This window comes from Dromiciops gliroides, chromosome 2 (assembly GCF_019393635.1).
Source record: "Dromiciops gliroides isolate mDroGli1 chromosome 2, mDroGli1.pri, whole genome shotgun sequence".
NCBI lineage: Eukaryota > Metazoa > Chordata > Mammalia > Microbiotheria > Microbiotheriidae > Dromiciops > Dromiciops gliroides.
This window is the reverse complement of record NC_057862.1, coordinates 157,950,347-157,977,923: the sequence shown is the minus strand read 5'-3', so window position 1 is coordinate 157,977,923 and position 27,577 is coordinate 157,950,347. Positions and strand designations below refer to the sequence as shown.

The 27,577-nt window shown below is 38.4% G+C and overlaps 1 protein-coding gene across 1 annotated transcript in view; it reads left to right on the top strand.

The window, feature by feature from the left end:
- The window catches only part of CHRNA7 (cholinergic receptor nicotinic alpha 7 subunit), a 173,072-nt gene that overhangs the window by 81,611 nt on the left and 63,884 nt on the right, over positions 1-27,577 (top strand). Inside the window, exons 3-4 of the mRNA XM_043986518.1 lie at positions 5,729-5,773; positions 19,488-19,597. Coding sequence (XP_043842453.1) covers positions 5,729-5,773; positions 19,488-19,597 — 155 coding nt within the window. The remainder of the gene's footprint in view (positions 1-5,728; positions 5,774-19,487; positions 19,598-27,577) is intronic.

Genomic DNA, 27,577 nt, shown 5'->3' with positions numbered 1-27,577 from the left:
TTATTGATGTAGGTACCCATATGCATTCATGGTCAGTTTCTTGGATAGAATTTATGGGGGGCAAGAACTATTATAGATTTAGGCAATTCCCTCCCCACCAAACTCTTGTAATCTTCCAGCTTGTTTACCTCTCTCAATTAATTTTTTTTTAGTTTAAAATTTTCATTTTCATTTTCAAATTCTCTTCCTTCCTTCACCTTTCTCCCACTCATTGAGAAGGCAAGAAATACAATGCTCACTATGCATATGGAATCATTCATAATATATTTCGACATTAGCAGAGTTCACAATTAAGTTTGTGAATTTCTCTCCTGCCCCCAACTGCCTGCCATACTGTTATTGCCCAGAGGGGAGACATTACAGTAATCCCTTCCACATCACAAGGGTTAGGGGCATGGGACCCCCCTCAATCAGAAAAATCCATGTAAAAGTTTTTGGCCCTCCTTTTGTACCAGAGAAATCTGAATTTTTTTCTTTTTCTTATATGGGGTGTTTACAATACTCGATTGTAAAATTTGGATTAAGTATTTGGTCATAGGCTCTGTGTTTTCTTCTGGCCTTTGTATGTAGTCTGCAGTTTTGACAAAACTCCCCCCAAATTCCCGTTTAATTTCTTTTGCTGATTCATGATCTATCAAAACTGTGATAAAGAAAGTTGAGATGTGGAAGGGATAACTGTAGAGACAAAGGGCCTTACTTACTTAATCCATTAGTTTTATAGGAGCCAGTAATATTAGAACAACTTGATAGGGGATTGGGTCTAGGGGATTTTAGGAAGTTCTAGACTGGGTCCAGTATGCCAGGGTTTCTCTCTCTGAGAGGTACAAGGACTTGCCACAGGTCATATAGCTGGTAGGTATTAGACAGAGGATTGGACCTACATCTTCTCCCCAGCTGTTAGTGTTCTTTCTTTCCCAAACTGTTTTATTTTATTTTATTTTATTTTTTAGTGAGGCAATTGGGGTTAAGTGACTTGCCCAGGGTCACACAGCTAGTAAGTGTTAAGTGTCTGAGGCTGCATTTGAACTCAGGTCCTCCTGACTTCAGGGGCGGTGCTCTATCCACTGTGACACCTAGCTGCCCCCCAAACTGTTTTATTTGCTTATGTGAAAAGTGTTGTATCCCCTTTGGTATGTAAGTTCCTTGTGAGTAGGGAACATTTCATTCTTTGCACTTATATCCCTAGTGCTTACTATAGTGCTTGATAAATGCCTATTGATTAATTGAATGTGAGTTTTTTGAGGCCTGAGACTGTTTTTAATTTTATCTCTATTTTTTTTTCTGTCTTTTATTTCAATGAGGTAGATGCCCAGCAGTGGTAATTCAGACATCTTTCTCCTCTTTGTCAGTTTGCTGGTTGGGAGATGAAACCTTAGAGTTGTCTCAATTTATGTTTCTGTTTTGATTAGTGATTTTGAACATTCTTTCATATGGTTATTTATAGACTGAAATTCCTCTCCTCCAAACTATTTGGTCATATTCTTTGACCACTTATCCATTGGAACCTTGTCTTGAAACAAAGAAAAACCGTTAAGCAAAAATATCATGCATTAATTTGTCTGCTAATAACTGCATCTCTCTTTAGTGGGAATCATGATTTGGAAGATTTTTGTTTTTAACTCATACAATTCTGATTATAACTATTTTCCTATAAATATTGGGGAACTAACACAGTGAGAAGAAAATAAAAAACTGTAAAAAACCTGGTAATAAATACTTACTACCTGACTGATTGATCTTTTTTATGTGAACTTCTTTTATTAAAGTGATGTATCCTTTGATGCCTTATGGCATCAAAGTGATCCTGACTTCTTCAAGCCCATGCTAGCGGGACAGAACTTTGGGCAGGTTCTACCAAATCAGAAAGGTATAGGCCTAGTGATAGTAAGTGAATAAGCATTTATTAAGCACCGATTATGTGCTAGACACTGTGCTAAGCACTAGATCAAAGAAAGGCAAGAGTCCCTGCTCTCAAGGAGTTCCAAGTCCAGTGGTGGAGACAACCAACAAACTATGTATGAACAAGATATATACAGAATAAATTGTAGCTAATCAAGAGAGGGAAAGTATGATTTTAGCTGGGATTTGAATAAAGCCAGGATATGGAGATGAGGAGGGAAAGACTTCCAGACATGGAAATGAACTGGGTATCTACTAACTGTGGATCAGCTTAGCTCAATTCAGAGAGTGGCTCAGTTCCAGGAAATTTACCCATTACCTGAAGATTTCTAGTATGAGAGTGTAGATTTAGGACTGGAATGTGACAGCAAAAGTCATTCAATCCAATCCTTTCTTTTTTGTGGACAAGGAAACAGGAACATAGATAGTAAGTGACTTTTCTAAGGTCACATGGGATCCAGAAAATAACTGAATTGGGATTTGAACTCAAATCCTCTAACTCCAAATCTGGCATCCTTTCAACCGTACCATACCTTTTCCTCAAGTGATTCACCAGAGGTCACGCTGATACTAAGCAGCTTGGCTGGCATTTGTATAGGGGTATAATGCTGTATCATGCTCTTCCCCTCATAGCAACTTCTGAAACACTCTCCTAAGGCACAGAGGGATTTCATACTGATGAAAGCATATATCTTAGAAGTATTAAGGTGTGAAAATTGCTTAACATATATGTTTAATTTAATTTCAGTATAATAGCCATGATGCATATCATTAAGTATGTCAGATTCACTTGGCTGTAAGATTTATTTTGGTTATAACGAAACCATATATGCTCAGCTTTTTTTTTCCCTCATGTAACAGTTATCCATTTACAAATTAAAAAAAAAATAGAAAACAGTTATCCTTTCTTCCAACTCCATCCCAGGCTTCTTACTCAGAGTTAAGAGAAAATCATGAGGTAAGAAGGCCATTTTCTCTAGAGATATTTGGACCTTTTCCATTTCCATCCCAAACACACACCTTACAAAAGATTTTGGGACCAAGTGCCTTTATGCATCTTGTGGCTGTTTAGCTCTTGATCTTCTTCCCCTTGAGAGGAAGAAGCTGAATCTGCTCCCCTGAATTTTAGAGAGTTCTGTTCCTTCTCCTCCAGCAAAGTTATAATGGGAATGGGTTGGCCATTCTAGATAGATAACTAGTCATGGTCAAAGATTTCCTGTTCCAACTTGCTAATTACTGTCTTCATTCTTTGTTCCCTCTAATCCTGCCACTTTTCTCTTAAAAATAAATAAACTTCAATGGCTTGGTAGTGTATACTTCTTTGTTTTTTGCTTTGTTTTTTTCTTTTTGGTGAGGCAATTGGGGTTAAGTGACTTGCCCAGGGTCACACAACTAGTAAGTGTTAAGTGTCTGAGGTTGGATTTGAACTCAGGTCTTCCTGAATCCAGGGCCGGTGCTCTACCCACTGTGCCACCTAGCTGCCCCAGTGTATACTTCTTTGACTGACATTCAAGACCCTCCTCATTCTGATGGTAGTTTACCTTTCAAGCCTTATCTCATACTACTTCTTATTGCTGTTCTACCTCCCAGCCTCATCACACATACCCTGTGTATTCTTGTCTCCATGCTTTCTTCTATCTGTAATGTTAGAACCAAGTTATCAACAACTGTTTATTAAGTACCAAAACCCAAAACAAAACAAAACAAATCTAGAGGCAGCGAGGTGGCACAGTGGATAGAGCACCGGCCCTGGAGTCAGGAGGACTTCAGTTCAAATCTGGCCTCAGATACTTAGTAGATGTGTGACCCTGGGCAAGTCACTTAGCCATGATTCCCTCCTAAAAAAGAGTATTTATTAAGTATCTACTATGTGGTAAACACTGTGCTAAGTGCTAAGGATACAAAGAAAGGCAAAAAACAGGGATTGTTTCCGTCTGTCCTCAAGGAGATTACAGTCTGAATCGGTTGGGTCAGGAGAGACAAAGTGCCAACAACTATGTATACACAAGATAGAGATAGAATAAATTAGAGATGATCTTAAAGGGAAGGTACTAGCATTTTTTGTTTTGTTTTGTTTTGTTTTTGCAGGGCAATGAGGGTTAAGTGACTTGCCCAGGGTCACACAGCTAGTAAGTGTCAAGTGTCTGAGGCAGGATTTGAACTCAGGTCCTCCTGAATCCAAGGCCAGTGCTTTATCCACTGTGTCACCTAGCTGCCCCTGAAGGTGCTAGCATTAAGGGAGATTGGGAAAAGCTTCTTGCAGAAGGTGGGATTTTGGGAAGTCAGGGAAGCTAGGAGACAGAGATAAGGAGGGAGAGAATTCCAGGCATGAGGGGCAGGTGGTGAAAACGTCCAGAGTCAGGACACGGGGTGTCCTGTAGAAGGAACAGCAAGGAAGCTGATGTCACTAGATCACTTATGTGGAAGGAAGTAAGGTGTAAGAAGGATGTCTTTCTTAACCTCCTGAGTTTCTATTTGTTCTTTCAAGTTAAACTCAAATGCCCAACTCATTGAAACCAGACTTGAATTTCCCCACTCCTCCCCTTGGAGGAGGAATCATTCTCCCCCCTCGGCCCATGGCTGATATTTATTAGATGTACAATTGTGGACAAACCTCTTTTCTGAACCTCAGCTTCCTCATCTGTAAAATGGGGGTGATAATGTCACTTACTTTACTGAACTGCTATGAGGACAATCCTATATAAATATTAAAATACCATATAAAGGTGAGTTGTTATCATTATTCCTATAGTCATGGTTTAATTAGTACTTGATGATGATGATGACAACCATTGCTAATTGACTACTGTTTCGCTTTTAAGTTGATCCTCTCTTCCCTTGCCTTCTTTTTCTCTTTTCTTGCCCTTCATCTCCCTTTTGCCTCCTTTCTTCTCCTCTCCCTTTCCTCTATGGTTATGGCATTATATCATACTTTGGTCATAGAATATAGCTCCATTACCTTGTGTGGTCTCCTGCTTTTTATGTCAATAAGTCTATATCATACGGTGTGGTCCCAGTTTAAATGGGCCATGTGGATGGTGATTCATTCTTTTCTTTTTTTTGTTGAGGCAAGTGGGGTTAAATGACTTGCCCAGGGTCACACAGCTGATGTTAGGTGTCTGAGGCCAGATTTGAACTCAGGTTCTCCTGAATACAGGGCTGGTGTTCTATCCACTGTGCCACCTAGTTGCCCTGTGAATGGTGGTTTATTAAGACTTTAAGACAATTAACTGTATCAGAGCCTATTTAAAGGGAATATATTCCTCCATTTGCCTTATAGAGAAGGGAGGAAATGATTTTACTTCTTTGGTAGTTTAAAAGATCTATGCTTTTATGGATTGTGAATATTCTTTCTATCAGTGCATATTGTAGCCCATCTGTCCCTTCTCATCCAATGAGATTCTTGTATATACTGAACCTTGCATTCTTCACAGATGATCTATCCAACATCCTTGGAGTCTTCCTCTAGTCTTGTCTTTTCTTGTCTTTCTTTTTTTAAAAAAATATTTCCAGGTACCAATGGAGCACTTGGACTATCCACCTATTAGCTTTCACCCCACATCCTTTTCTGATCTCAGTGATATTCTTTATGCCAATTCTTGAGCAAAAGTCATGACTCAACAACATACTGACTCCAGAGTTTGTTCCAGGGCTAACCTAACTCAAAAGGGAGATGTTCATCACCAGCAGGTTGTCTGCTAGGTGATGAATTCTTTGCCCATTGCCGCCTGTGATTTGACTTACTAAAGAAATCAAGTAAGGTTATATAGGAACAGTGCTCTCATTCTTATATCTCTAAACATAGTTTTGTTTCTTGATTTTTTTTCAGGATGAAAAGAATCAAGTTTTAACCACCAATATTTGGCTGCAAATGGTAAGTTGAGAATTCTCCTCCCCTTATTCCCCCTTCTTTCAGTTCTCTCATAGTGCTTTGCTTATACTTCCCATCCTCACATAATATATACTCATTGACTTATAGTTCTTTGGGTATCTATCCCACTCCTTACAAGGAGGAAAGTCCTTGAGGGTTAGGGACTGTAACCTTTTCATTCTTGTATCCCCAGGATCTGGTGTTTAGGGATTTTGTTGGTGTTTAATAAATGTTTGAATAAATAAATGAATTCATTTATAGATGAATCTCATCTACTTAATTTCATACCCTTTTCCTTTAAACTCATATTTTATGCTTATGTTTATTTTTTAGGGACTAAATGAATATCCATTCCCAAAATATCCCTCAAATAGAACTATGATTTTTTGAACACAAAATATATCATTCTAGAGAAATATAAAAATTAAAAAGAGAAAGAATTTTAATTTTAATGGCAGGCATGTCCCTTAGAAATGTCAAAGATATTTACAATATGAAATAATAATGGTTTGACCTTATTCTTGCTCTGCCATATCTTAGATCAGTAACACCTTATCCCAGGAGTTAAGGCATTTTTGCTACACCTTCTTCATGTTCATATATCTGTATTGCTTATCAAAATAGAATTTGCTGAAGCTGCTCAAAAGCATAACCTAGTTGACTCCAGAAACTTTATGAGGTGGTCTTTAACATAGCATTTTAAATTAGTTCATCCTGATAGTCTGAGACCTCACCTTGAGGAGAGTAGACATTTAAAGGACAATTTAAGGTACTTAATCTTAAATCCCTCCAAATCAAACAATTTAGCATATTGGTTATGCAATCATATTGAAGACTAAAGTTAAATCCTTTTCACTCAGCTAAAAATGTTCAAAAGGTTAACTTTCGTTACTTGAAAAATAAATGATTTCCAGAAACTTTGCATTTCAGGTGGTGCTTGGGTAGTATTTTATTAAATTGGCATAGTACTTCAATGATTCAAAGATTTCATTTAGTTGGTATGGATGCTTTCACAACTGGGGCAAATTACAGCCTCTCAGTACCTTACAAAGGGGTTTTCTAGAGTTGTAACTGAAAAATTCATCACACTGTGACCAACTTAAGAAAGAAGCCTTTCCAAACATGGCTAAACTGGTTCTTTGAAGAGAGCTAATACAGTCCATTGTTAGTTTATACACTGAGCTTTGAGGACCTGGTAGATCTTATGATTCTTGGTCATTGCCTTTGAGAGTCCAAGGTCATTTCCATGCCACTCTGAGGCAACAGAGTCAGACTTTGGTTGAAGATTTTTCTATATGGAGAAAAATTAGGCAGGCAAGTAACAGAATCTCTTTTTTCTCTGATGCTCAGTCTTCTTAATTCTCATTATGCTAATTGGATTTCATCAAGTTAGAGAGATGAACTATTTAAAGGGAAGCCTTGGGTTCCTGAGAAATAAGGGGAATAAGGTTATTATGGGCTATACTGTTTTTAGTAGCCTTGAAATAAACACATCAGCTCTATAGTCAACCAGTTAACAAGTGTTTATTAAACCTTATTATATCTCAGACATTGTTCTAAGCACCAGGCATACAAAGTCCTAAGTCTCTTACTTCAAGGATCTTGTGTTCTAATGGGGGAGAGAGACACTAGAGAATAGGACAGGGATCGAATGTTCAATTGAATTCATTTCTACTCAGTTCAAGTCAAGTCAAACCAGCAAGTAGTTGCTATGTGTTAGGCACTGTGATAAACACTGGGGATACAAAAATGTAAATTTAGTCCTTACCCTCAAGGAGTATACATTATTACCAACAATCCCTAAGGTTCCATAAAAGCATGTTTTAATCTATGACAGTCCCCTTAGTTAAACTTTGCCTAAGGAACTCCTGTATCATAGGCTGGACATTTGGTATTTTTTGTTTCTTGTTTCTTTTTTTTTTGTATCAGACTTGTCATCTTATTGGTGTACGGTGCTACTATTGAGGAGTGAACTTCCTCTAGCAATATAGGCACTTGTTCTGTAATTTATAGTCTCAGAGAATTTCCCAGGATACTGAGAAGATGGGCCATTTGCCTAAATTCACACAGCCAATATGTCAGAAGTAACACTTGAAACCAGGTTTTTCTAACTCTGAGGTAATTTCTCTGTCCTCTGTGCCAGCTGCCTTACTTATGAAGAGTAAATTCCCCTTTTAAAAACATTTGTTTTTATCTGCTAGTTACACAGGGTTTTTTAAAGCACCTGTTATATCTAAAGAATGTTGCTAATTGTTGAAGAAAATATAAGGCATGGTTTAAATAATCATGGGTCCTACTGGGGAGTTAAGATACACACAGAAAGTTAAATGACAATTCAAAATGACAACATAAGAGGATTCTTAAAGCAATCTAAAATAGTTCTAACAGTAGGTACCTTGAGTTCCTAGTAGAAAGATAGCTCTGCTTTGGGGCTTAGGGTACAACAGACCTTGGGCAAGTTACTTAAGGCTCTCTGGAACTCAGTTTCTTCAATCTGGATAAAATGAGGGAGTTGGAATAGCTGATCTTTCCATCTCTAAGTGCTCTGACATTTGGTTAACATAAACATAAATAAATGTGTTATTTAGGGATACAAAATTGTGGACACCAGCAAAATCATGTGTCCTTCAAGTATTGAAGTTTATTAAGCTCAGTACAGTCAGTAATAACTGCTCCAAGCCATTTGTTTCCTGGGGGATATCTGCCTCTTCTAACCCATGGTGTATTTCAATAAATCAAGTACCTTCGATTCCATCAATGTGGATTATTTTATCTACAGATGCAAATCCTAACCCTTTTATGCCTTAGAACTGATTTTAGTTCAATTTCGTCTTGATGAGTCTGTGTGTGTGGCTTCAAATTTCATTACCCTGTGGTCAACCAGGTGAAGAAGTTCCCTGTACTTAACTGGGGTCTAGTCCTAATGTAAGACAGATGGTATGTCTCATGTTTCCAGCTTGGTAACACCTGCCAGAGCTCATATTCTTTCAACATAGCCACTGAGATACTAGGGTCATCTTCACATGACAGCCAGAGTAGGACTTTATTCATTCCCATACTATGCTATGGAAAATGTAACCCTACAGCTCCCTAAAGACTCTGGCCTCACCTGGATTGGGTCTGATTTTGGAAACTGACACTGAGGATAATAGTTTTTCTTTGACTTGTTCCTAAAAGTTGTTAACTAACTGCCCCTGTGGGTGAGTTAAGTCCATTCTGGCTTTTTATCTCCATCTTCCCTCTCCATCCCTCCTCATGACTTCTCCACTCTGTGGTGTTTCAGACTGGATCCTGGGGAGAGAGAGACAGTTAACCTCATTTTATATAGTACAGGGGATGGCGCAACTTTCTTATAAGAGTCCTTTCCCCCTAATTTTCAGTCACCAATCAATTCATGGCAACCCCAGTTCCTGGAAACAAATTAGAGGCAAGGTGCTAGTGCACCTTCCTTGCTCCATGGACTGCCCTTCAGATGCCTTCAGACAAAAGTCTGTACCTATAATCTCATCCTGTTAATTAGAAAATTCATCCAGGTGATCTGGTTCTCCTCTACCTCTACCCTCCTCAACCCATACCCTTACAAACATATATATAGGTATGTTCCAGAATCAAATACCTTAGGAACCAGAGGGAAACTTTAAAAAGTTTTTATTTTATAGGAAGGCTACCTTTAACTTCCTCAGTTCTACTTTTGTCCTAATTGAATGTGATCTTGAGTAATGGACAAATTCTTTGGAAGAGGGAGGCAGATGCAGGGGATGGTGGGTCCACTTCTGAGAAAGAGGAAATGTAGACAGGAGGGTGATTCAGAGTGGAGAATTACTCACATCCTATGGTACTTCTCTTTCAGCATGTTTCAGACTCCTCACATCTTGTCCCTCTTCCATACTACAAATGTACTGAATATTGACTGTTCACTTTTAAAACTCTGGAGCCCAGTCACTATAAGTCACAAATCTCCTGTAGAACCATAATGGAAGAAACAGGAGAATAAAACTCAACAAATTAAACATTCTCTTTGAATTTTGTTTTTTTTCCTCCCTTCATTTATAGAGCCCCCACCTTGGTTTTGATAGACTTGTCAAATATATTAAAATGTATTTATAGGGGGCAGCTAGGTGGCACAGTGGATAAAGCATCAGCCCTGGATTCAGGAAGCCCTGAGTTCAAATCTGGCCTCAGACACTTGACACTTACTAGCTGTGTGACCCTGGACAAGTCACTTAACCTTCATTTTCCCGCAAAAAAAAATGTATTTGTATGATGTGGACCACATAAAGTTATTTGCCACATCAAATTCCCAGAGAGGGAGCAATAAGTGCATGCAGTTTGCAGACCAGTTTTTACAATTCTATTTTTATTATCAAGTATAATTGGATTTAAGCTTTGTGTGGTTTGTTGTTATTTATTAATTTCAGTCACGTCCAATTTTTTGCTTTCTTGACAAAGATACTGGAGTGGCTTGCCATTTCCAACTGTAGGGGCCAAATTAAATGTGGGGAGAGTTAATTGGGTGGCTCGCTGTAATATTGGGGTTCAGAAAATAATGAGGGACCTCTAGGTCCAAAGCTTCCTCCCCTCCAAACTGCCTTTTTTTAGTTATTTCTCCTAGGCCAATAAGAAAGGAGATTAACAGCCTCTTTTCCACAAATAAATCAGGTTTTATTAAAAGTCAAGGACAAGGGAATAGAGAAAGAGGGAAATGGATAATCTCCCTGGCTCTAGCAAAGGCTGTCTCAAAACCCCCAAACTCACTTTCAGCTCAGCTAATTCAAAGCTGGATTTTATTAACTCACCACCAGGGGTCTGTAATGTCAATGGTAGCCAGTCTCCAGTCTGCTCCGACATCTCCTCTAAGGGGAGAGGGAGGGAGGGAGGGAGGGAGAGAGAGAGAGAGAGAGAGAGAGAGAGAGAGAGAGAGAGAGAGAGAGAGAGAGAGAGAGAGAGAGAGAGAGAGAGAGAGAGAGGGAGAGAGAGGGAGAGAGAGGGAGAGAGAGGGAGAGAGAGGGAGAGAGAGGGAGAGAGAGGGAGAGAGAGGGAGAGGGAGAGAGAGAGAAAGAGGGGGAGAGAGAGGGGGAGAGAGAGGGGGAGAGAGAGGGGGAGAGAGCATCACTTCCTGTTGGGGTCCCTTTTTCTACTTTTTTCTCCCTCTCCCAAAGGGGAGGTCCTTCAAGTTGTATGGCTGAGACTGGTTCCCTGTTGATGACACAGTCCACAGCCTCTGAGGACACTTCTTCTCAAGGTTGGCCAAGTTAGACTAGGTTTAACAGGGAGGGCCAGGTGTGGCTCAAATTTAATCATCTTTAAGTGGGTACTTAGTTTCTCATTCACACCCAATTCAAACACTACTAAGTCAATCAAGTCGGACCCCTGGGCATCTGCCAAATTCCATTATTTTACCACACTTCTCTAGCTCATTTTACAGAGGAAGAAATTCAGGCAAACAGGGTTCAGTGACTTGCACAGGGTCACACACCTAAGTAAGTGTTTGAGGCTATATTTAAATTCAGGTTCTCTTGACTCCAGGCCCTGAACTCTACTGTGCCACCTACCTGCCAATAGTGACGGCCATAATGATATCAGAAAAGAAGCTAAATAAGTCAATCAAGGCTTTCAGAGATGATGCTATACTTTAAATAGCTGTTTTATCTGATTTCCTCTTCTTCTGATTGGAATCTCTTCCTTTTATGTTTAATCTATTTTTATTTTATAAATACCTAATTCCAGTTATGTAACTAGTAAAATGCACAGTACAGTAGAATTGAAATGCTTAAGCATCTTCCCTCAGAAATTTGGAATTATAACTAGAGCAGAGCAACTGACCATTTGCCCTAGAGTATTGAAAGTTTTAGGGTACTGACAAGTAAAAACAACTGAGATTAGTACCTAGTTAGCAATAATGACAATAATAATATCTTATAATAACAATATTTACAATTTATACAGTACTTTAAGGTTTTGTTGTTGTTCAGTCATTTTTAGTCATGTCCTACTCTTCAGGACCCCATTTGAGGTTTTCTTGGCAAAGATATTGGAATGGTTTGCCATTTCCTTCTCTGTAATACCTAATGATAACAATATTATCTATAATTTATATAGTACTTTAAGGTTTACAAGTGCTTAACAAATATTATATCATTTTATTCACACAATAATGCTGGGAGGTAGGTTTCTATTGTACAGATGAAGAAACTGAAGCAGATAGAGGTTAAATGACTTGTTTAGGGCCACACAGCTAATAAGTATCTAAAACTGGAATTGAATTCAGGTATTCCTGACTCCAGGACCAGCAGTTTATGCCAATCTATGCCAATTAGTTAAAGAAGGAAACTTCCATATGACTCACTTCCTGCCCAGCTCCACCCCAGGGTAGCATCCTCCAAGAAAAAGTATCCTGGAGTCTCACACCCCAACTGAATTTGTCTTTAAAAAAAGTGGATTTGAGGATCAGTTTCATTCTGTTTGTCCTGAAGCCATTTAGTGAAGCATGTTCCTGCATGTCAATATTTTTAGTTAATGGCTCTTTGAGAATCCCAAAGTCTTTTTAAAGACTTTGTGTATATGCACACACAAGTATCTCACTGCCTTTTTTTATATCACTGCATCTCTGTTAGGTAAAGGCAAATTATTCCCAAATTATAGAAAAAGAAACAGAATTACAGTGGTTAAGGGACTTGTCTAAGGTCATACAGTGGTTTAGAACCTGTTTCTTAGTTCTTTGTACTGAGTGTTTCTCTCTGATCCATACAATTATATACAAAACACTTCAAAAAGAATTTTGAATGACTAAGAAAACATGGGGTTGTTATGTCAACCAACACATTTTATTTGAAATCACTTCTGGAATTGGGTCAGTTTCTTATGAATACGCCCAATTGTGGTAGGACTACATAAGGAAATTTGTAAACATTGTCAGTAAGCAGATTGATTTTAAATACTAAATCAGAATTTTTACTTATACAGTCCTTTAGGAATGGTAAATGTTCCATTTACATTATCTGATCCTCAAGATAATCCTGTGGGGCAGGTAATTATTACAAGTATTATTGTCCCTATTTAATAGATAAGGAAAGAGAAACTCCCAGAGTCAGCAACTTGTCCAGTTATTCTAGTATTATTGTAGTTAGCAGGTAGGAGAGCCCGGACTCAAACACCCCAAATGTAGTGTTCTTTCAAATATTGCTAGCTGCCTATGGGACATTTAGTGCAACTCTTCTTAGCCAGAGACCTCATTGATTGTAAACATACCTGGAAACCCAATGCAGCTTCAAATGATTGTTTGGGTTATTGCCATGCTCTCTCCAAGCCAGTTAAGTTCCCCAAATGAATTAAAGTCAAGGTTGAGTTACCTGATGTTTTCCCTTAGTGACATTAAAGCATATCTTACTTTGGATGTCTTGTCCTTTGGCATGAACTCTGGTGTTATCCTGGGTTCTCTTCTGGATGGGAGGAAGCACTTTAATTGAAGGTCCAGTAAAATCTAATGGCTTTAGTTCTTGCAGAAAAGCACTGTCAAGAATCCTCAGTTTCCAAACTGAAAATAACTAGGGAAGACAACTTCAAACTCTCCCTCTCTCCAGGTGGGGATGGGGTTAGAAAGGACACTTGTAGATCTGATTTGTAAGTTGCTTTAAGGTCTATGAATTAAAGATGTCCTGGAAGAGCTGCACAAGTAAATTTTAAGAAAAAGGTGCACATTTTATCAAGAAACTAAATTATTATTACTTTTTGTATTAGTGGTAATAATATTAGATTAGTATGCTTTGTACTGTCAGATTAGATTATAGGTGAAAGAGCATGATAAATCAGATTTATTTTCCAGTACTAAGCACTATTCAAAGTCCAAGATAGACCTACATAATATTGAATTTATGAATTCATTCAATCATCCATCTATCCATTCATTCTTCAGACACTTATAGAAGACTTATTTAGGTGGATCATCATTTCTATACTATAGTAGTATCTCTGGAGTGGTAGTTCAGCTGCTTTGTTGTCAAGATTTCCCCTATTTTTTAATGCATATTTTGTTCTTCATGTGACATGGTTGCTCTGCCCCCATTCCCTCATGTTCAGGACTAGTCACATTTTTATCCCATCATGGGGTTCTCTGATAGCCTAAGGAGTTTGGGGAGTCGCTCTTCTCTGCCATTGGCTCAAGTCCCAAGAAGACATGTTCCTCCCAATTGTAGGAGCTCATTTCCACTTAGCCACTTATCAATGTACTGGCTTTTTTTTTTTTTTTTTTTTTTGGTGGGACAATGAGGGTTAAGTGACTTGCCCAGGGTCACACAGCTAGTAAGTGTCAAGTGTCTGAGGCCGGATTTGAGCTCAGGTCCTCCTGAATCCAGGGCTGGTGCTGTATCCACTGCGCCACCTAGCTGCCCCCAATGTACTGGCTTTTACAAAAGAATATTCATTTCAAAACTATAGTAAGAACAAACACATAAACATTTTCCCCCATACCTGGGCAGGTGTGATATTGTTCATGAGAACAAACACCCAAATCTGAAATTGTTTAGAAAAAAATTTATTAGGTCATTTGGTAGTGAGAGCTAGAAAGAAGGGGTGGCTCTGTATCTCCGGGTTCTGGAATGTCTACATTATATAGAGTTTTTACAAAGGTTATGTGTTACATACGAATCACATATACTTTAGTTAAGCAGTTTCTTAGAGAAGACAACTTGAAAGCCAGATAGATTGAGATGGATCTGAGTAAATGCAAAAGAATCAAATTTGGGCAAACTCAAAACACAAAGGGAACCTAGAATATAAACTTGGGTAGACTCCAAACAAGTCCTGGGTGCAGGGACCCAAAGCAAGAATGCTTTGGGTGGATCTAGGACCTGAAGTGAACCCAAAATTCTTTGTACCTATCTCTGTCATTTCTAGAGAGTTACTGAGGCCAGTTAATACTCTGGTTGCAGATCACGTAAGGTTGCATTTAAAGAGTATAATCATTTTTCTGAACAATATAATAAATCATTTCCCCCATAGTGATAATCCTGTCTATATCATCTCAGAACATTACCTCAGTCTCTGGTGAGTTTGATGGGGGTGATTAGACTCATAGTTTAGCTCAGTTCCTACATATCATTAGTCTCACCAAGTTCATGTCCAAAGCCAGCAGTCCCATCTGGCACCCCTTGGCCCCATTACACTAAAATAGAAGTGAGATCAGTTCAGGGAACTGATAATTGCTCTAAAAGCTAGACACTGGTGGCTTTTGTCAGGAGAGACCATAACTTTCCTTTCCCCCCTCCTCTGGTGTTTGAAATTCCCTGGCTAATTAGAATTTTAAGTGGAACTGATAATCTTTCACATATAACAGGATTACATTTGCAAGGGTCTGGTCTAATTTGGAGGCAGTCTTATAGTGGAAACAGTGCTAGGTTTGAAATAAAAGGATATGGATTCAAATCATGACTTTGCACCTCACTACCTGGGTGACAATGGGCAAGTCCCTTAAGTTCCAGCCTCTAAAAAGAAGAATCTTAAATGAACTCTAAATTCCTTTCCAGCTCTAAATATATAATTCTATATATAATTCTATTTGAGGGCTACTAAACCCTTTAGTAAACCACTGTGGATTTTTGTAGTGACAGCTAGGCTTTTTTGGTTATTGTCCTTTTTTGTTTTTATAAATGACTGAAAAAGAAAAGCAAACAAACCATCATAAATCTCTATGATTTCACAGAGGGAGACAGTATTGGTGTTTTAGAAAGAACTGTGGCCAAAGAGTCAGGGAACTTGAGTTGTCATCTCAGCTTTCCCACTGGGACCATGGACAAATCACTTCAGTTTATTTTTAACTACTTAATTACAGTGTTTTTTTTTTTTTTGTGGGGCAATGAGTGTTATGTGACTTGCCCAAGGTCACACAGCTAGTAAATGTCCAGTGTCTTAGGCTGGATTTGAACTCAGGTCCTCCTGAATCCAGAGCCGGTGATTTATCCACTGCACCACCTAGCTGCCCCAGTTTATTTTTAAATATATAAAATGAGGAACTTGCTCTGTATCAGAGATTCTCAACCTTTTTTTGTGCCCTGGACCCTTTTGACAGTGTTGCGAAACCCATGGATCACTTCTCTGAATGGTATTTTTAGATACATAAAATAAAATGCATAAGATTGCAAAGAAACCAATTATATTGAAATATAGTTATCAGAATATTTTTTAAAAAATGATTTCTAGAATCTAAGGTTAAGAACCCTTGGGTCTATATGAAAGTTAATTTCCCTTCTAATGCTATTATACTCTATGAAAGCAAAACAGAGAACAGGCCTAAATATGTATATGATAATGTCATACAGGCAATATTGTTTCTAATTATTCAAACTTTTTATAACTATTATTTTATTTTGTTCTTATAGTGCTTTTTTTACATAGCCAAGACAGGAATTCTATTATTATCCCTATTTAATAGAAGGGAAAACTGAAATGCAGAGAAGTTAGATGGCTTCCCTAAACTTTTCATAGCTACTTAGTGGTAGAGCTCAGGTAGAATCGAGATCTTTTGACTTCTGGCTCTGCCTAACTAGATTCAGTCTTGAGGAACCTTTTGAGCCCAGCGTTATTCATGTTTTATTTGAATTGATCCTACCATACTTGAAAATGTTGATTGACTAGAGGGAAGAGGTGTGTGTGTATGCAGGATTTGTTCAAACTGAGCCAGTCTTAAAAAGTAGCATTTTCTAGAAAATCTTCAGGTATTCCTAGAACCACCAATTTCCCAAACCAATTGCCCCCAAACCTGTTGCTGTTCCCTATAGCATTAGCCAAAACAGAAGTCAGGCATCTTGCCCACAACAAATGCACATATACCATGCTTATCTAACCATAAAACTCTGTGCTAGGCATGGAAAATTCATTGTTTTGAACCATGCAAATGAGTGATTAATATTGCTGCATGATTAATCTGAGGGAGAGTGTATGGAAACTGGTCCTTAATGAGTCCCCATCCTGAATCATTCTTGACATTGTTTTGTCATTTTGTATAATGGGATCTCCAACCTTTGGGTAAATAGTCCTTTTGCATTTCTCTTCAGATGAGAGATAGTAGGGGGTAGGGTGTGGGAGTGTGAAGGTGTAATACAGAGAAGGGGTTGCTGGTCTTAAGGACCCTGAACAGAATGAGAAATGAGGGTGCTAGTTGTCCTCCCTTATTTAATGAGGGCCCTGGAAAATTGGAGATGGGAGACTGGTGAGGGCAACCCACTTAGAGATCCCATATATGAAAAAATATAGGTCTGGGGGTTGGAGAGCCCTATCATATTGAATCTTATAGACTCAGACTCTATTAATAATAAGGGATATGAAAAAGAGTCAGGAATTTGCCTTCAGTTCTCTTTTAACCCTTGCCAGATTCCTTGAAGGCCTATTTCTCAGCTCTCATGAGAATCCGGATTTTTTTTTTTTAATAATAATGATTAGTAATTGTCTTGAGATAGATTGTCTCCACTAGGTTCCAGTTCTATGAAAGCAAAGTAAATGAGAAAAGGCATATCTTATTTAGGTAAATCTGGAATCCCTGTTCCTGGTTAAGCTAGATAATTCTGGGGCCAGAGTCTAATTCTGCCTGAATGATCTGAGTCAACTGACTGGGCAGTCCTGAATTCTCTCTAATTATACAAATTGTAATTTCCCTGCCCTGTGTAGACCTAGACTGTTTAAAATAGGGAGTGACTGTATGATTGAGAATGTCTTTCCTCATACTGTGTGCAAATATATCGACAATGCTCATAAGAATCATAGATTTAGACAGCAGAGTCTTCAGAGGCCTTCAAAGTAATCCCATCACTTCACATAGAAGGAAACTGAGGCCTAGAGAGGTTAAGTGATTTGCCCAAGGTCATACAGGAAGTAAGAGAGTAAGGATTTGAATATAGGCACTTAAACACCAGATCTAACACCCTTTCAGCTATACCACATTCAATTTATATTATACTTTAGGCGTATCATAAGGGAAGAGGACTTTACCAGGAGTGAGAAGACATATTCCAGGCTTGGTGCTACACTTATTTATCTGGTAAATTAGTTTGGTTACTTAGCCTTTCTAAGTCTCATTTATCCTGTCTGCAAAAAGGGGATCATTGCTTGCCTGCCCTGTCTATCTTACAGGATTGTGTTGAACACCAAATGAGATAGTGAAGGTTAAAGTGTTTTATAAACTATGCTCTATTACATGATACGACTACTATAGAGAGCTGCTAGTACAGAAAATCTTGAGCTGACATTTTGTAGCTTGGAATTTAGACTGGGCAGCAGCAACCATTGTAATGTCACAATAATTTTAGTTGTTTAATATTTATGTGGTACATTCTTCCTTTTTCAGGAGACTTCTCTGTATTTCAGTTGATATGTTTATTCCTTTGTTGTGCTCTAATAATCTGTAAACAAAGAAATAGTCACATCAAAGTCTAAGACGAAATAAGAGTTAATTTCCCTTCAAACAGAAGGAGGCATCTCAAATTTAGATAGAAGATTCTCCTCTACTGTCTCCCCAACTCCCAGCCCAAATGCAAGCACTTTATGTACAATCATGTAAGGATTAAATATGGAGTGGATATAGGGGTAGCTCCTGTTCATGTAGGGACAATTAAGGGTAAAGAAACTACCAGGATGCATGGCAAAGTTGTTTCCGGGGTTAGGAACTTAAAAGGAGGGATTGACAATATAGAAAAGGTTCCTTGGGGACTCATCATTTAATTTGTACTACTTTGCTAAGAGACAGTCATGGTGTAACGAATAGAGAGCTGAATTCAGAATCTAGAAGATCTGGGCTCAAGTCCTGCCACTGACACATCAATCAATCAGTCAATCAATAAACATTTATTAGGCACCTACTATGTGCCAGGCATATGTACATAGGGCAGCTAGGTGGCACAGTAGATAGAATACTGGGTATGGAGTCAGGGAGACCTGAATTCAAATCTAGTTTCAGATACTTACTGGCTGGTCCCAATAAGTGTTTGAGGCCAGTTTCGAATTCAGGTCTTACTGAACAAGTCACTAAACCCTGTTTACCTCAGTTTCCTCATCTGTAAAATGAACTGAAGAAGGAAATGGCAAACTTCTGCAGAATCTTTGCCAAGAAAACCCCAAATGGGGTCATGAAGAGTCAGACACAATTGAATCAATGTTCCAGGTACTGCACTAAGGACTGGAGATACAGAAAGAAGCAAAAGACAGCTGCTGACTGGGGCAGCTAGGTGGAGCAGTGGATAGAGCACTAGCCTTGGAGTCAGGAGGACCTGAGTTCAAATCCGGCCTCAGACACTTGGCACTTACTAGCTGTGTGTGACCCTGGGCAAGTCACTTAACCCCAATTGCCTTACCAAAAAAAAAAAAAAAAAGATAGCCACTGACCTCCATGAGTTCATACTGGCTGTGTGATCCTGGGCAAGTCCCAGCCTGCCCCCAAGAAACTTTTTAAGACTTTAAGTTGCAGAGCAGGTTGCAATATTCTTTGGTCAGAGAAGTCTCATTGGGAGTTCTCTACAACATGGAAGAAATCAGGTATGGTACCAAAAAAAAATTTATCAAACACTTTTTGAGGGCCTACTTTCCCAATGTTTCATTGATAATAGCTCAATAAATAACATCTGTAATGAAATAGAAGCAGCCCCCATTGATTTGTAGTTTGGGTACCTCTCAAAAGGAGTATGAACAGGGAAGCAAGTAAAGTGCTACTAATGCCATGTTCTGTGTGTGCCAGTATTGGACAGATTACTATTTACAATGGAATGTGTCTGAATACCCGGGTGTGAAGAATGTTCGCTTTCCGGATGGCCAGATTTGGAAACCAGATATTCTTCTATATAACAGGTAAGCGCAGTGGGAGCAAAGGAAACTTACTTTTTTTTGGTGCTTGTACATTAGCTTTGTATTAGAAATTATTCAGTGTCTGTCTGTATGTTCTAGAACTGATTTAGAAGCCAAAGAATAAAATCCACAGAGATTTCCTGATGCTTTGGAACACTTCTTGCCTACTTGGTATGTGGCCTCAGGGAGTCTGTTTAATCCCATGTCATTTTTCTCATTCTCATAAAGGGACTATTTGTCTCAAAGGAGATGCTGTATTACAGCTAGAGAGACTTTCAGGTGTGTAACTGAAAGGTCTGAGGTAGTATTTCTGGTGCACACTGTGCATCATAATAAGCATCTTTGGAATTTGAAAATAAGTTTTTAAAATGTTGAGTAAATAATTGATCAGTGGAGATGGTTTTTTAAAAATTACTTATAATTTATTTATTTTTGACATTTATTAAAACATTTTTTTGAGTTCTGAATTCTCTTCCTTCATCCAACTACTTCCCCACCCATTGAGATGTCAATTATACATGTGGACTCATGTAAAACATATTTCTATATTATCTATGTTGCAAAAAACAAAAGTAAGAAAAATAAAGGAAGTGAAAAGATCATGCTTCAATTTACATTCAGACTCTATCGATTCTTTCTTTGGAGATGGATAACATTTTTTGATCATAAGCCCTCCTGAATTGTCTTGGATCATTTTATTGACCAGAATAGTTAAATCATTTATAGCTGATTATCATACAATTTTGCTGTTACTGTGTATGATGTTCTGGTTCTGCTCACTTCATTATCAATTCATATAAGTCTTTCCAGGTTTTTCTGAAACTATCCTGCTTGTCATGTTTTATAGCACAGTAGTTTCCCATTACAATCATATACCATAACTTGTTCAGCCATTCCCCATTGATGAGCATTCCCTCAATTTCTAATTCTTTTCCATCACAAAAAAGAGCTTCCATAAATATTTTGTACATATGGTTCCTTTTCCTTGTTCTTTTATCGCTTTGAGATATAGAACTAGTAGTGGTATTCCTAGATCAAAGGGTATGCACAGTTTTATAGCCCTTTGGGCATAGTTCCAAATTGCTCTCCAGAATGGTTGGATCAGTTCATAACTAGTGGAGATTATTTTTGAACCTGAGTTAGAGTCAGAGTTGGTCCCAAAGATGCTCCTACTCTTGTGCCAGACTTCCCATTTCCAGTCCTTTTGCCACTACTCCTCCTTGGCCTTCTGATGGGGGAAGACGACACATATAGAACACCTGAAAAGGAGGACAGAAGCATTGTGTTAGCAAAAGTCTGGAGTGAATCCTGGAGAGGACTGAGACCAATGAGGTAATGCATAATAATAAGTCTGAAAAAAAATAATAAGTCTGGAAATGTAGGTCAGAGTCAGGTTGTGAAATACTTTTTTTTTTTTTTTCGGGGCAATTGGGGTTAAGTGACTTGCCCAGGGTCACACAGCTAGTAAGTGTTAAGTGTCTGAGGTCGGATTTGAACTCAGATACTCTTGAATCCAGGGCCAGTGCTCTATCCACTGTGCCATCTAGTTGCCCTGGTTGTGAAATACTTTAAATACCAAAGAGAGAAGTTTGTATTTGGTTCTAGAGGTAATAAGGAACCACTGGTGTTTACTGAGCAGGGAGGTCACATGGCCAGACTGTCACAATATCCCTCACATTGTCTTCTTTCTACTCACATAGACATGGTTCTGTTTCAAGCTCTCATCACATGTCACCTGGACCAAAGCTTTTAAAATTTTTTAAAAATTTATTTTCTTTTTAAAAAAATTATTTTAAATTTATTTTTATTTTTTGGACCAAAGCTTTTAAAACTGAGACTTGTGAACCCATATGGGGTCATGTAACTGAATATGGGGGTCATGTTGGCAATAGTTAAAGGTTATCTATACCTATTTTATATACCTATGTACCTGGGGTCACAAAAACTTTGGCAATAGTGAAAGGTTAACTATACTTATTTTATATACTTATATAACCAGGGTCACATAATAATTTCTTGTGAGGAGAAAAAGTTTAAGAAGCCCTATCCTAGACTATTGCAATAGCCTGCTTATTTGATCCTTCAGTCTATCCTTTTGAATCCATTTTCCACATAGGTGCCAAAATAACATTCCTAAACTACAAATCTGACTATGTCAATTGCCCAGGAGTCTCCAGTGGCTCCCTATTGCCCCTGCAGCTGACACATTAAGTCTTGGATCATACCTACTTCTGCACGTGTCTTTTCTTCCCTATGAGAATGGAAGCTCCGAAAGCACAGGGGATGCATTTATTTTTAAAATATTTACTTTATCCTGAACTTAAGAACTAGTGTATGAACAATACCTTTGATATAATAAATATTTGTCAAATTGAATTGAGGCTGATGCTATCCCATGCTGGTCAAATGTCATTGTGTATCTGAATTGACTCTACTCATCTATGGTGGCCAGTCAGAGAATTTGGGGCATTAGGGAAAAGCCAGAACCAAATTATATTTTGGGTTTTTTTTTTTTTTGCTTAAACTACAGGTTGGGAATAAGGTGCAAAACCCAGAGCAGGATTGAATGCCGTACTCAGTTTTATCCTGGTCCTAGTTTTTAAAGGGTCTTTAAAGGCTCCTGAATGGAGAACCTGGAGTTCCTGCCTACACTTGTTTTATACTTGGGCTATTCAAGTATAAACCAGATGTCTAATCTCCTTTTCCCCCTGCAAGTAAAAACATCAAGGACATGATTATAATGGATAGCATGGGGTGTTGTAGGGAGAGGGTTATTTATGACACAGCCTACCATTTGAAATGTCTCCCACTGTAACTTTTGAGGGTCATAGATCTGCAGCTAAATTAATCAGAATTATGATCTTTAACTTTCTGCACCGGGGCTGACAGCAGGGCTGCTCGATTCAAGGAATAAAAGTCAATAAGGGTCATGTCATCAGTACTTGAGGGGACCCCCCTCAGATGAAAGTTTGACAAACCAGTCATTTAGCCAGGCAGATCTACCCTGTGATCAGGGGCTATTGTAGACACAGCCCCAAGAGGTCTGTTAGATCCTTGCTGGGAGGCAGGGACCTAGCCAGGCAATTAAAGCAATAATAAAGATGCCTCCACCAGCAGAAAACCATGAGTATGGAAGGAGAGCTAGTGCATACTTAGCCTTCAACATTTCTAGGAAATCCTCTAAAATGTTTAATTTTCTGCAGGGGCATGGAAAACCTGGTATAACAGAGACATATGGTTTCTAAACAATTTTTTAAAACTATGGTTTTCATTTATTTTTTTTTGGTCATGTCTGTGGAATAAACCTATTCTGGATATTGAACTGGGCAACTAGGTGGTGTAATGGATAGAGTTCTGGGCCTGGAGTCAGAAAGATTCATCTTCCTGAGTTCAAATCCAGCCTCAGAAATTTACTAGCTGAATAACCTTGGCCAAGTCACTTACCTCACTGCCTCATTTTCCTCATCTGTAAAACAAGCTGAAGAAGGAAATGGCAAACCATTTGAGTATCTTTGCTAAGAAAACATCAAATGGTCTCATGAAGAGTTGGATGTGATTGAGCAAAAACTGAACAATGATATTGATTTGATATCTGATACTTCACCTGATATATCTAACCATCTTAATGGCTATATTGAATTGCTACATTTTGATCTGAAAGATTTAAGTCATTTCAATTAAATAACCTTTAAATTAAATTAAAAGTGATTGGGGTAGCTAGGTGGCACAGTAAATAAAGCACCAGCCCTGGATTCAGGAGGACCTGAGTTCAAATCCAGCCTCAGACACTTGACACTAGCTGTGTGACCCTGGGCAAGTCATTTAACCCTCATTGCCCCATCAAAAAAAAACCCCCACCAAAAAAGTGATTGCTATGAGTGAGGCACTGTGCTAGATGGAGTAGTCCTTGTTCTCAAGAAGTTTGCATTTTATTATGATCTTTCAGCTATAGATTTTCATACTATCAGTTATTAAGATGCTTGAAAGCAGAACATTCATCATACTTTTATTGATTTGGATATATTGTATAAACAAGCTTAAATTTGCTTTAAGTGTTGTTGTTGTTCATCCTTCATTCTCCAAGAGGATGAATGACCTCAGGACGGTGATGTCATCACTTGCAAGTGAATTAGATTTAAGTGAGGGAGGGCTGTGCAAAGTCGTCAGCCTTTCTCCTTCAGGGTCATTTGGGTCCAGTGGCAAGATATACATCAGGATCACTGGAGATGACCCCAGTTGTAGTGGAAGATGAGAGCTAGTCTCAGTCAGGAAGACCTGCTTTCAAGTTCTGTTTCCATGGATTTAATTTTCACTTCTATGTGGATGATCCTCAGATCTATTTATCCAGTCCTAACCTCTCTTCTGACCTTCAGTCTTTCAGCACTAATTGCCTGTTGGACATCTGAAAGTGTCTTTTACCCTTTTCACACTCATCACATTCAAAACAAAACTGTTATCTTCCTCTCCCCTCTCATCATCCTCTCAGTCCCTCCCTCCCAGGCACATAACTTTGATAATGGCCTCAATTCCACACTTACCTCCCCACCCCTGCCACATTTCTACTCTATTGCCAGATGTTGTTTTAACCTTTATAGTATCTCTCATATACCTCCCCTTCTCTTCACTTACACAGTTGCTACCCTGCTGCAGGCCCTTATTATCTATTAGCCTGCTTGCTGGTGTTCTTGCTTTAAAGTCACTCCCTACTCTACTCCATCCTTCACTGAGGTGCCAAAGTGATCTTCCTAAAGCACGTCTGACATCCCTCCCTTCTTCAATAAATTCCAGTAGCTCCCTATTACCCACTAGAGCAAATATAAAATCTTTTTTGTCTTTCTAAGACCTTCATACCTGGCCTTTTCCTGCCTTTCCAGTATTTTAAACACATAACTTCTCCCCATGCACTCTGGGATCCAGTGACATTGGCTTCTTTTGTTGCTACTCATCTACCAACTTTGTGCCTTTCTCATATGCTGTTCCCCATGCCTTGACTGCTCTCTCTTGTTACCTCTGCCTCCTGGATTCTCTGGCTTCTTTTAAGAAACAGCTCAAATTCCATTTTCTGCAGGAGGCCCTTAACCTGTCACCCTTTCCTTCTCCACCAGCCCTATGATAGTGTATTCCCTCTGATTACCTCCTATTTATACTTTATATATCTTGCATGTATATTGTTTGCATATTGTCTCCCCATTGGAATGTGAGCTCCTTAAGGTCAGGGGCTATCTTATTGCTCTTCTTTGTATCCCTACCCCTTAACACAGTGCTTGGCACATAGTAGGTGCTTGTTTCTGATAATGGGCATTTGGGTGGTATAGGTAACTGGGTCCAGAGTCAGAAGACTTGAGTTCAAGTGTGGCCTTAGACATTTCTTAGTTGCGTGATCCTGGCCAAGTCACTTAATTTCTGTTTGCCTCAGTTTCTTCATCTGTAGAATGGGGATAATAATAGCACCTACCTTCCAGGGTTTCTGTGAGAATCCAAGGAGATAATAACTGTAAAGCACTTAGAACAGTGTCTGGTATATAGTAAGCACTATGTAAATATTAGCTATTATCATTATTATCTGTTATGTTCTAGATAATACTGGCCTGTGTGACCTTGGGGATATCTATTAACTGCTCAGCATTTCAGTCAACTCTTTGATTCTCTAAGTTGAGGTTGATGATCTATATTAGTAAAGGTAGTTTCTCATCATTACTCCCTACACTAATGAAATCATGTATCTGATTTAAAAAAAAATGTAGTGGCTTAACACTTCATTTCCCTGGCATCACTGGGGAATGAAGGGTTCCACCTAAGTGAATTTTCTAGGTGGCTAAAACTTGATTACTTATATCCAATTTTTACTTTAACCATTTTAATGTGTCTTTCTAATAATATAGATTACATATCTTCTTGTCTTCTTAACCATAGTGTGCTGAACATTATCTTTTCTTAACGACTTAGCATCATCATTACAAATATTATTTTATTATTATTATGTAATCATCCTTAGAGTCACATCCTTGAGGTGTGACCCCCATATAGCTGTTTTTTGAGTTCTTTCATTTACCTTTAAAGTTTTTCCTATTTCTTTCATTACAATCAGGTTGTAAACTGTTACTCTTTGCTGGTGTTATTGTGCTTACCTCTAGCAGATAGGCCCTTTTCTACAATAGAATAAATAGCATTCAACTTCAAATCAGAATACTTCAGTTCTGGTCTGGACATTGACTTACTAGTTGTATGACTGTGGACTTGTTACTTAAATTCTCTGGGCCTTAGTTTCTTCATTTGCAAAACAAAAGTAATACAGGGTTCTTGTAAGGACCAAATGAAATGTATGAAAAGGCTTTGAACACTGTAGTGTAAGTCATTTACATTATCTCTGTCCAGATGAACAAATTCAATAGTTTTGTGTAAATGAAAAGCAGATTAGATCGTAAGCACCTTGGAAGTAGAGATTATTTTATTATTTTGTACTTATGTCTCCAGCACTTAGCACGTGTGTCTATATCTAGTAGGTACTTAATAAACAGCTTGCTGATTGATTAAATACTTTATGAGTAAAACCCTGTGGGGGGGGGTAGGGAGGACTTATATGATTAAAGTGAATGAGACATCTTTTGTTGGTTGCTTAGAGATCAGTTTTGCTAACTTTTTGTTCTTTGCATTCTAGACTGCTAAAAGCTGCTAAAGAAGTGACTTCTAGTTAAACGCAAGGTCCATTAAGACTGTAGATTTAGAAGTTAAAGGGACTTTAGAAATAATCTAGTTCAACTCCCTCCTTTTGTTGATGAAGAAACAGTCCTGAGCCATCATGCCACTTGCCCAAGATAATCACACAGTTACTATAATGGAAGGGCCTAGACTTGACACTAGGTTCTTTGTCTCCAAATCTAGCACTCTCTTCATTATACCAGTGGTTGTAAAGGAGATATGAAGAACACTTACAGTGGTTTTTTTTTTTTTTTAGTGAGGCAATTGGGGTTAAGTGACCTGCCCAGGGTTACACAGCTAGTAAGTGTCAAGTGTCTGAGGCCGGATTTGAACTCAGGTACTCCTGACTCCAGGCCGGTGCTCTATCCACTGCACCATCTAGCTGCCCCCTTACAGTGTTCTTAATTCTATTTTTTAAAATCAAGAATGTTTTCTAATATGGTAGAAACATCTTACAGTCCAACTTATATAGGGTGGACCAAAAGTCACAAAGGGGTCTGATGTTTTAATAACTTTTTGAAAATTAATTTTTCTTTATTTCCTATATTTACATACTTATTTCCTATATATACTTTATATGGTGCTATGGCATTATAAATTAAAAACAAAAAATAAAGGGGTTGTTAAATATCAAAACTACTTTGTCACTTTTGGCCTATCCTAAACTAAACTTTCTATGGATCAGGAATGGAGGGTGTTCTCATTAGTCAATTATCTTGCTTGAGTGAGTTGTCATGTATAAACTATCAGTTTTTGAATAAATCTGGGGATACGGACCTGTGCTTTCACTGGTATAGGGAACACAAGGTTGAGCAAATTCCTTCTACCAATGCAGGTTGGCACCTTTCTAGCAAGTTATATAGTCTTAGAGAGTTTCTTGGAACATGAAGAGGTTTAGGGGGTTGCCCAGGGTCTCGTGGCCAAAATGGACTTTGACCCAGGCCCTTTCTGAAGAGGCCAGCTCATTGTTTGCTACATCTGGACACTTCTCAGTGTATCTTACCTAACTGCTCATTAATAGTGAGTTATGTTTTATAAAAGGCTTGATTTACAGAGCCTTGTCTTTATCATACTTTTTCTATGTAGTGGAATTATACTTGAAGGGCAGTGTAGAAGGTCAGCCTCAAAGACAGGAAGATCTAGGTTCAAGCCCTACCTCAGACACATACTGGCTGTGAGACCTTTGGTCAGTTACTTGACTTTCCAATGCTCTAGGCTAGAGGTCCTGTAACAATCCCCATGCTACTGGATCCAGATTAAAATGTAATTGGTAAATATTTAGCA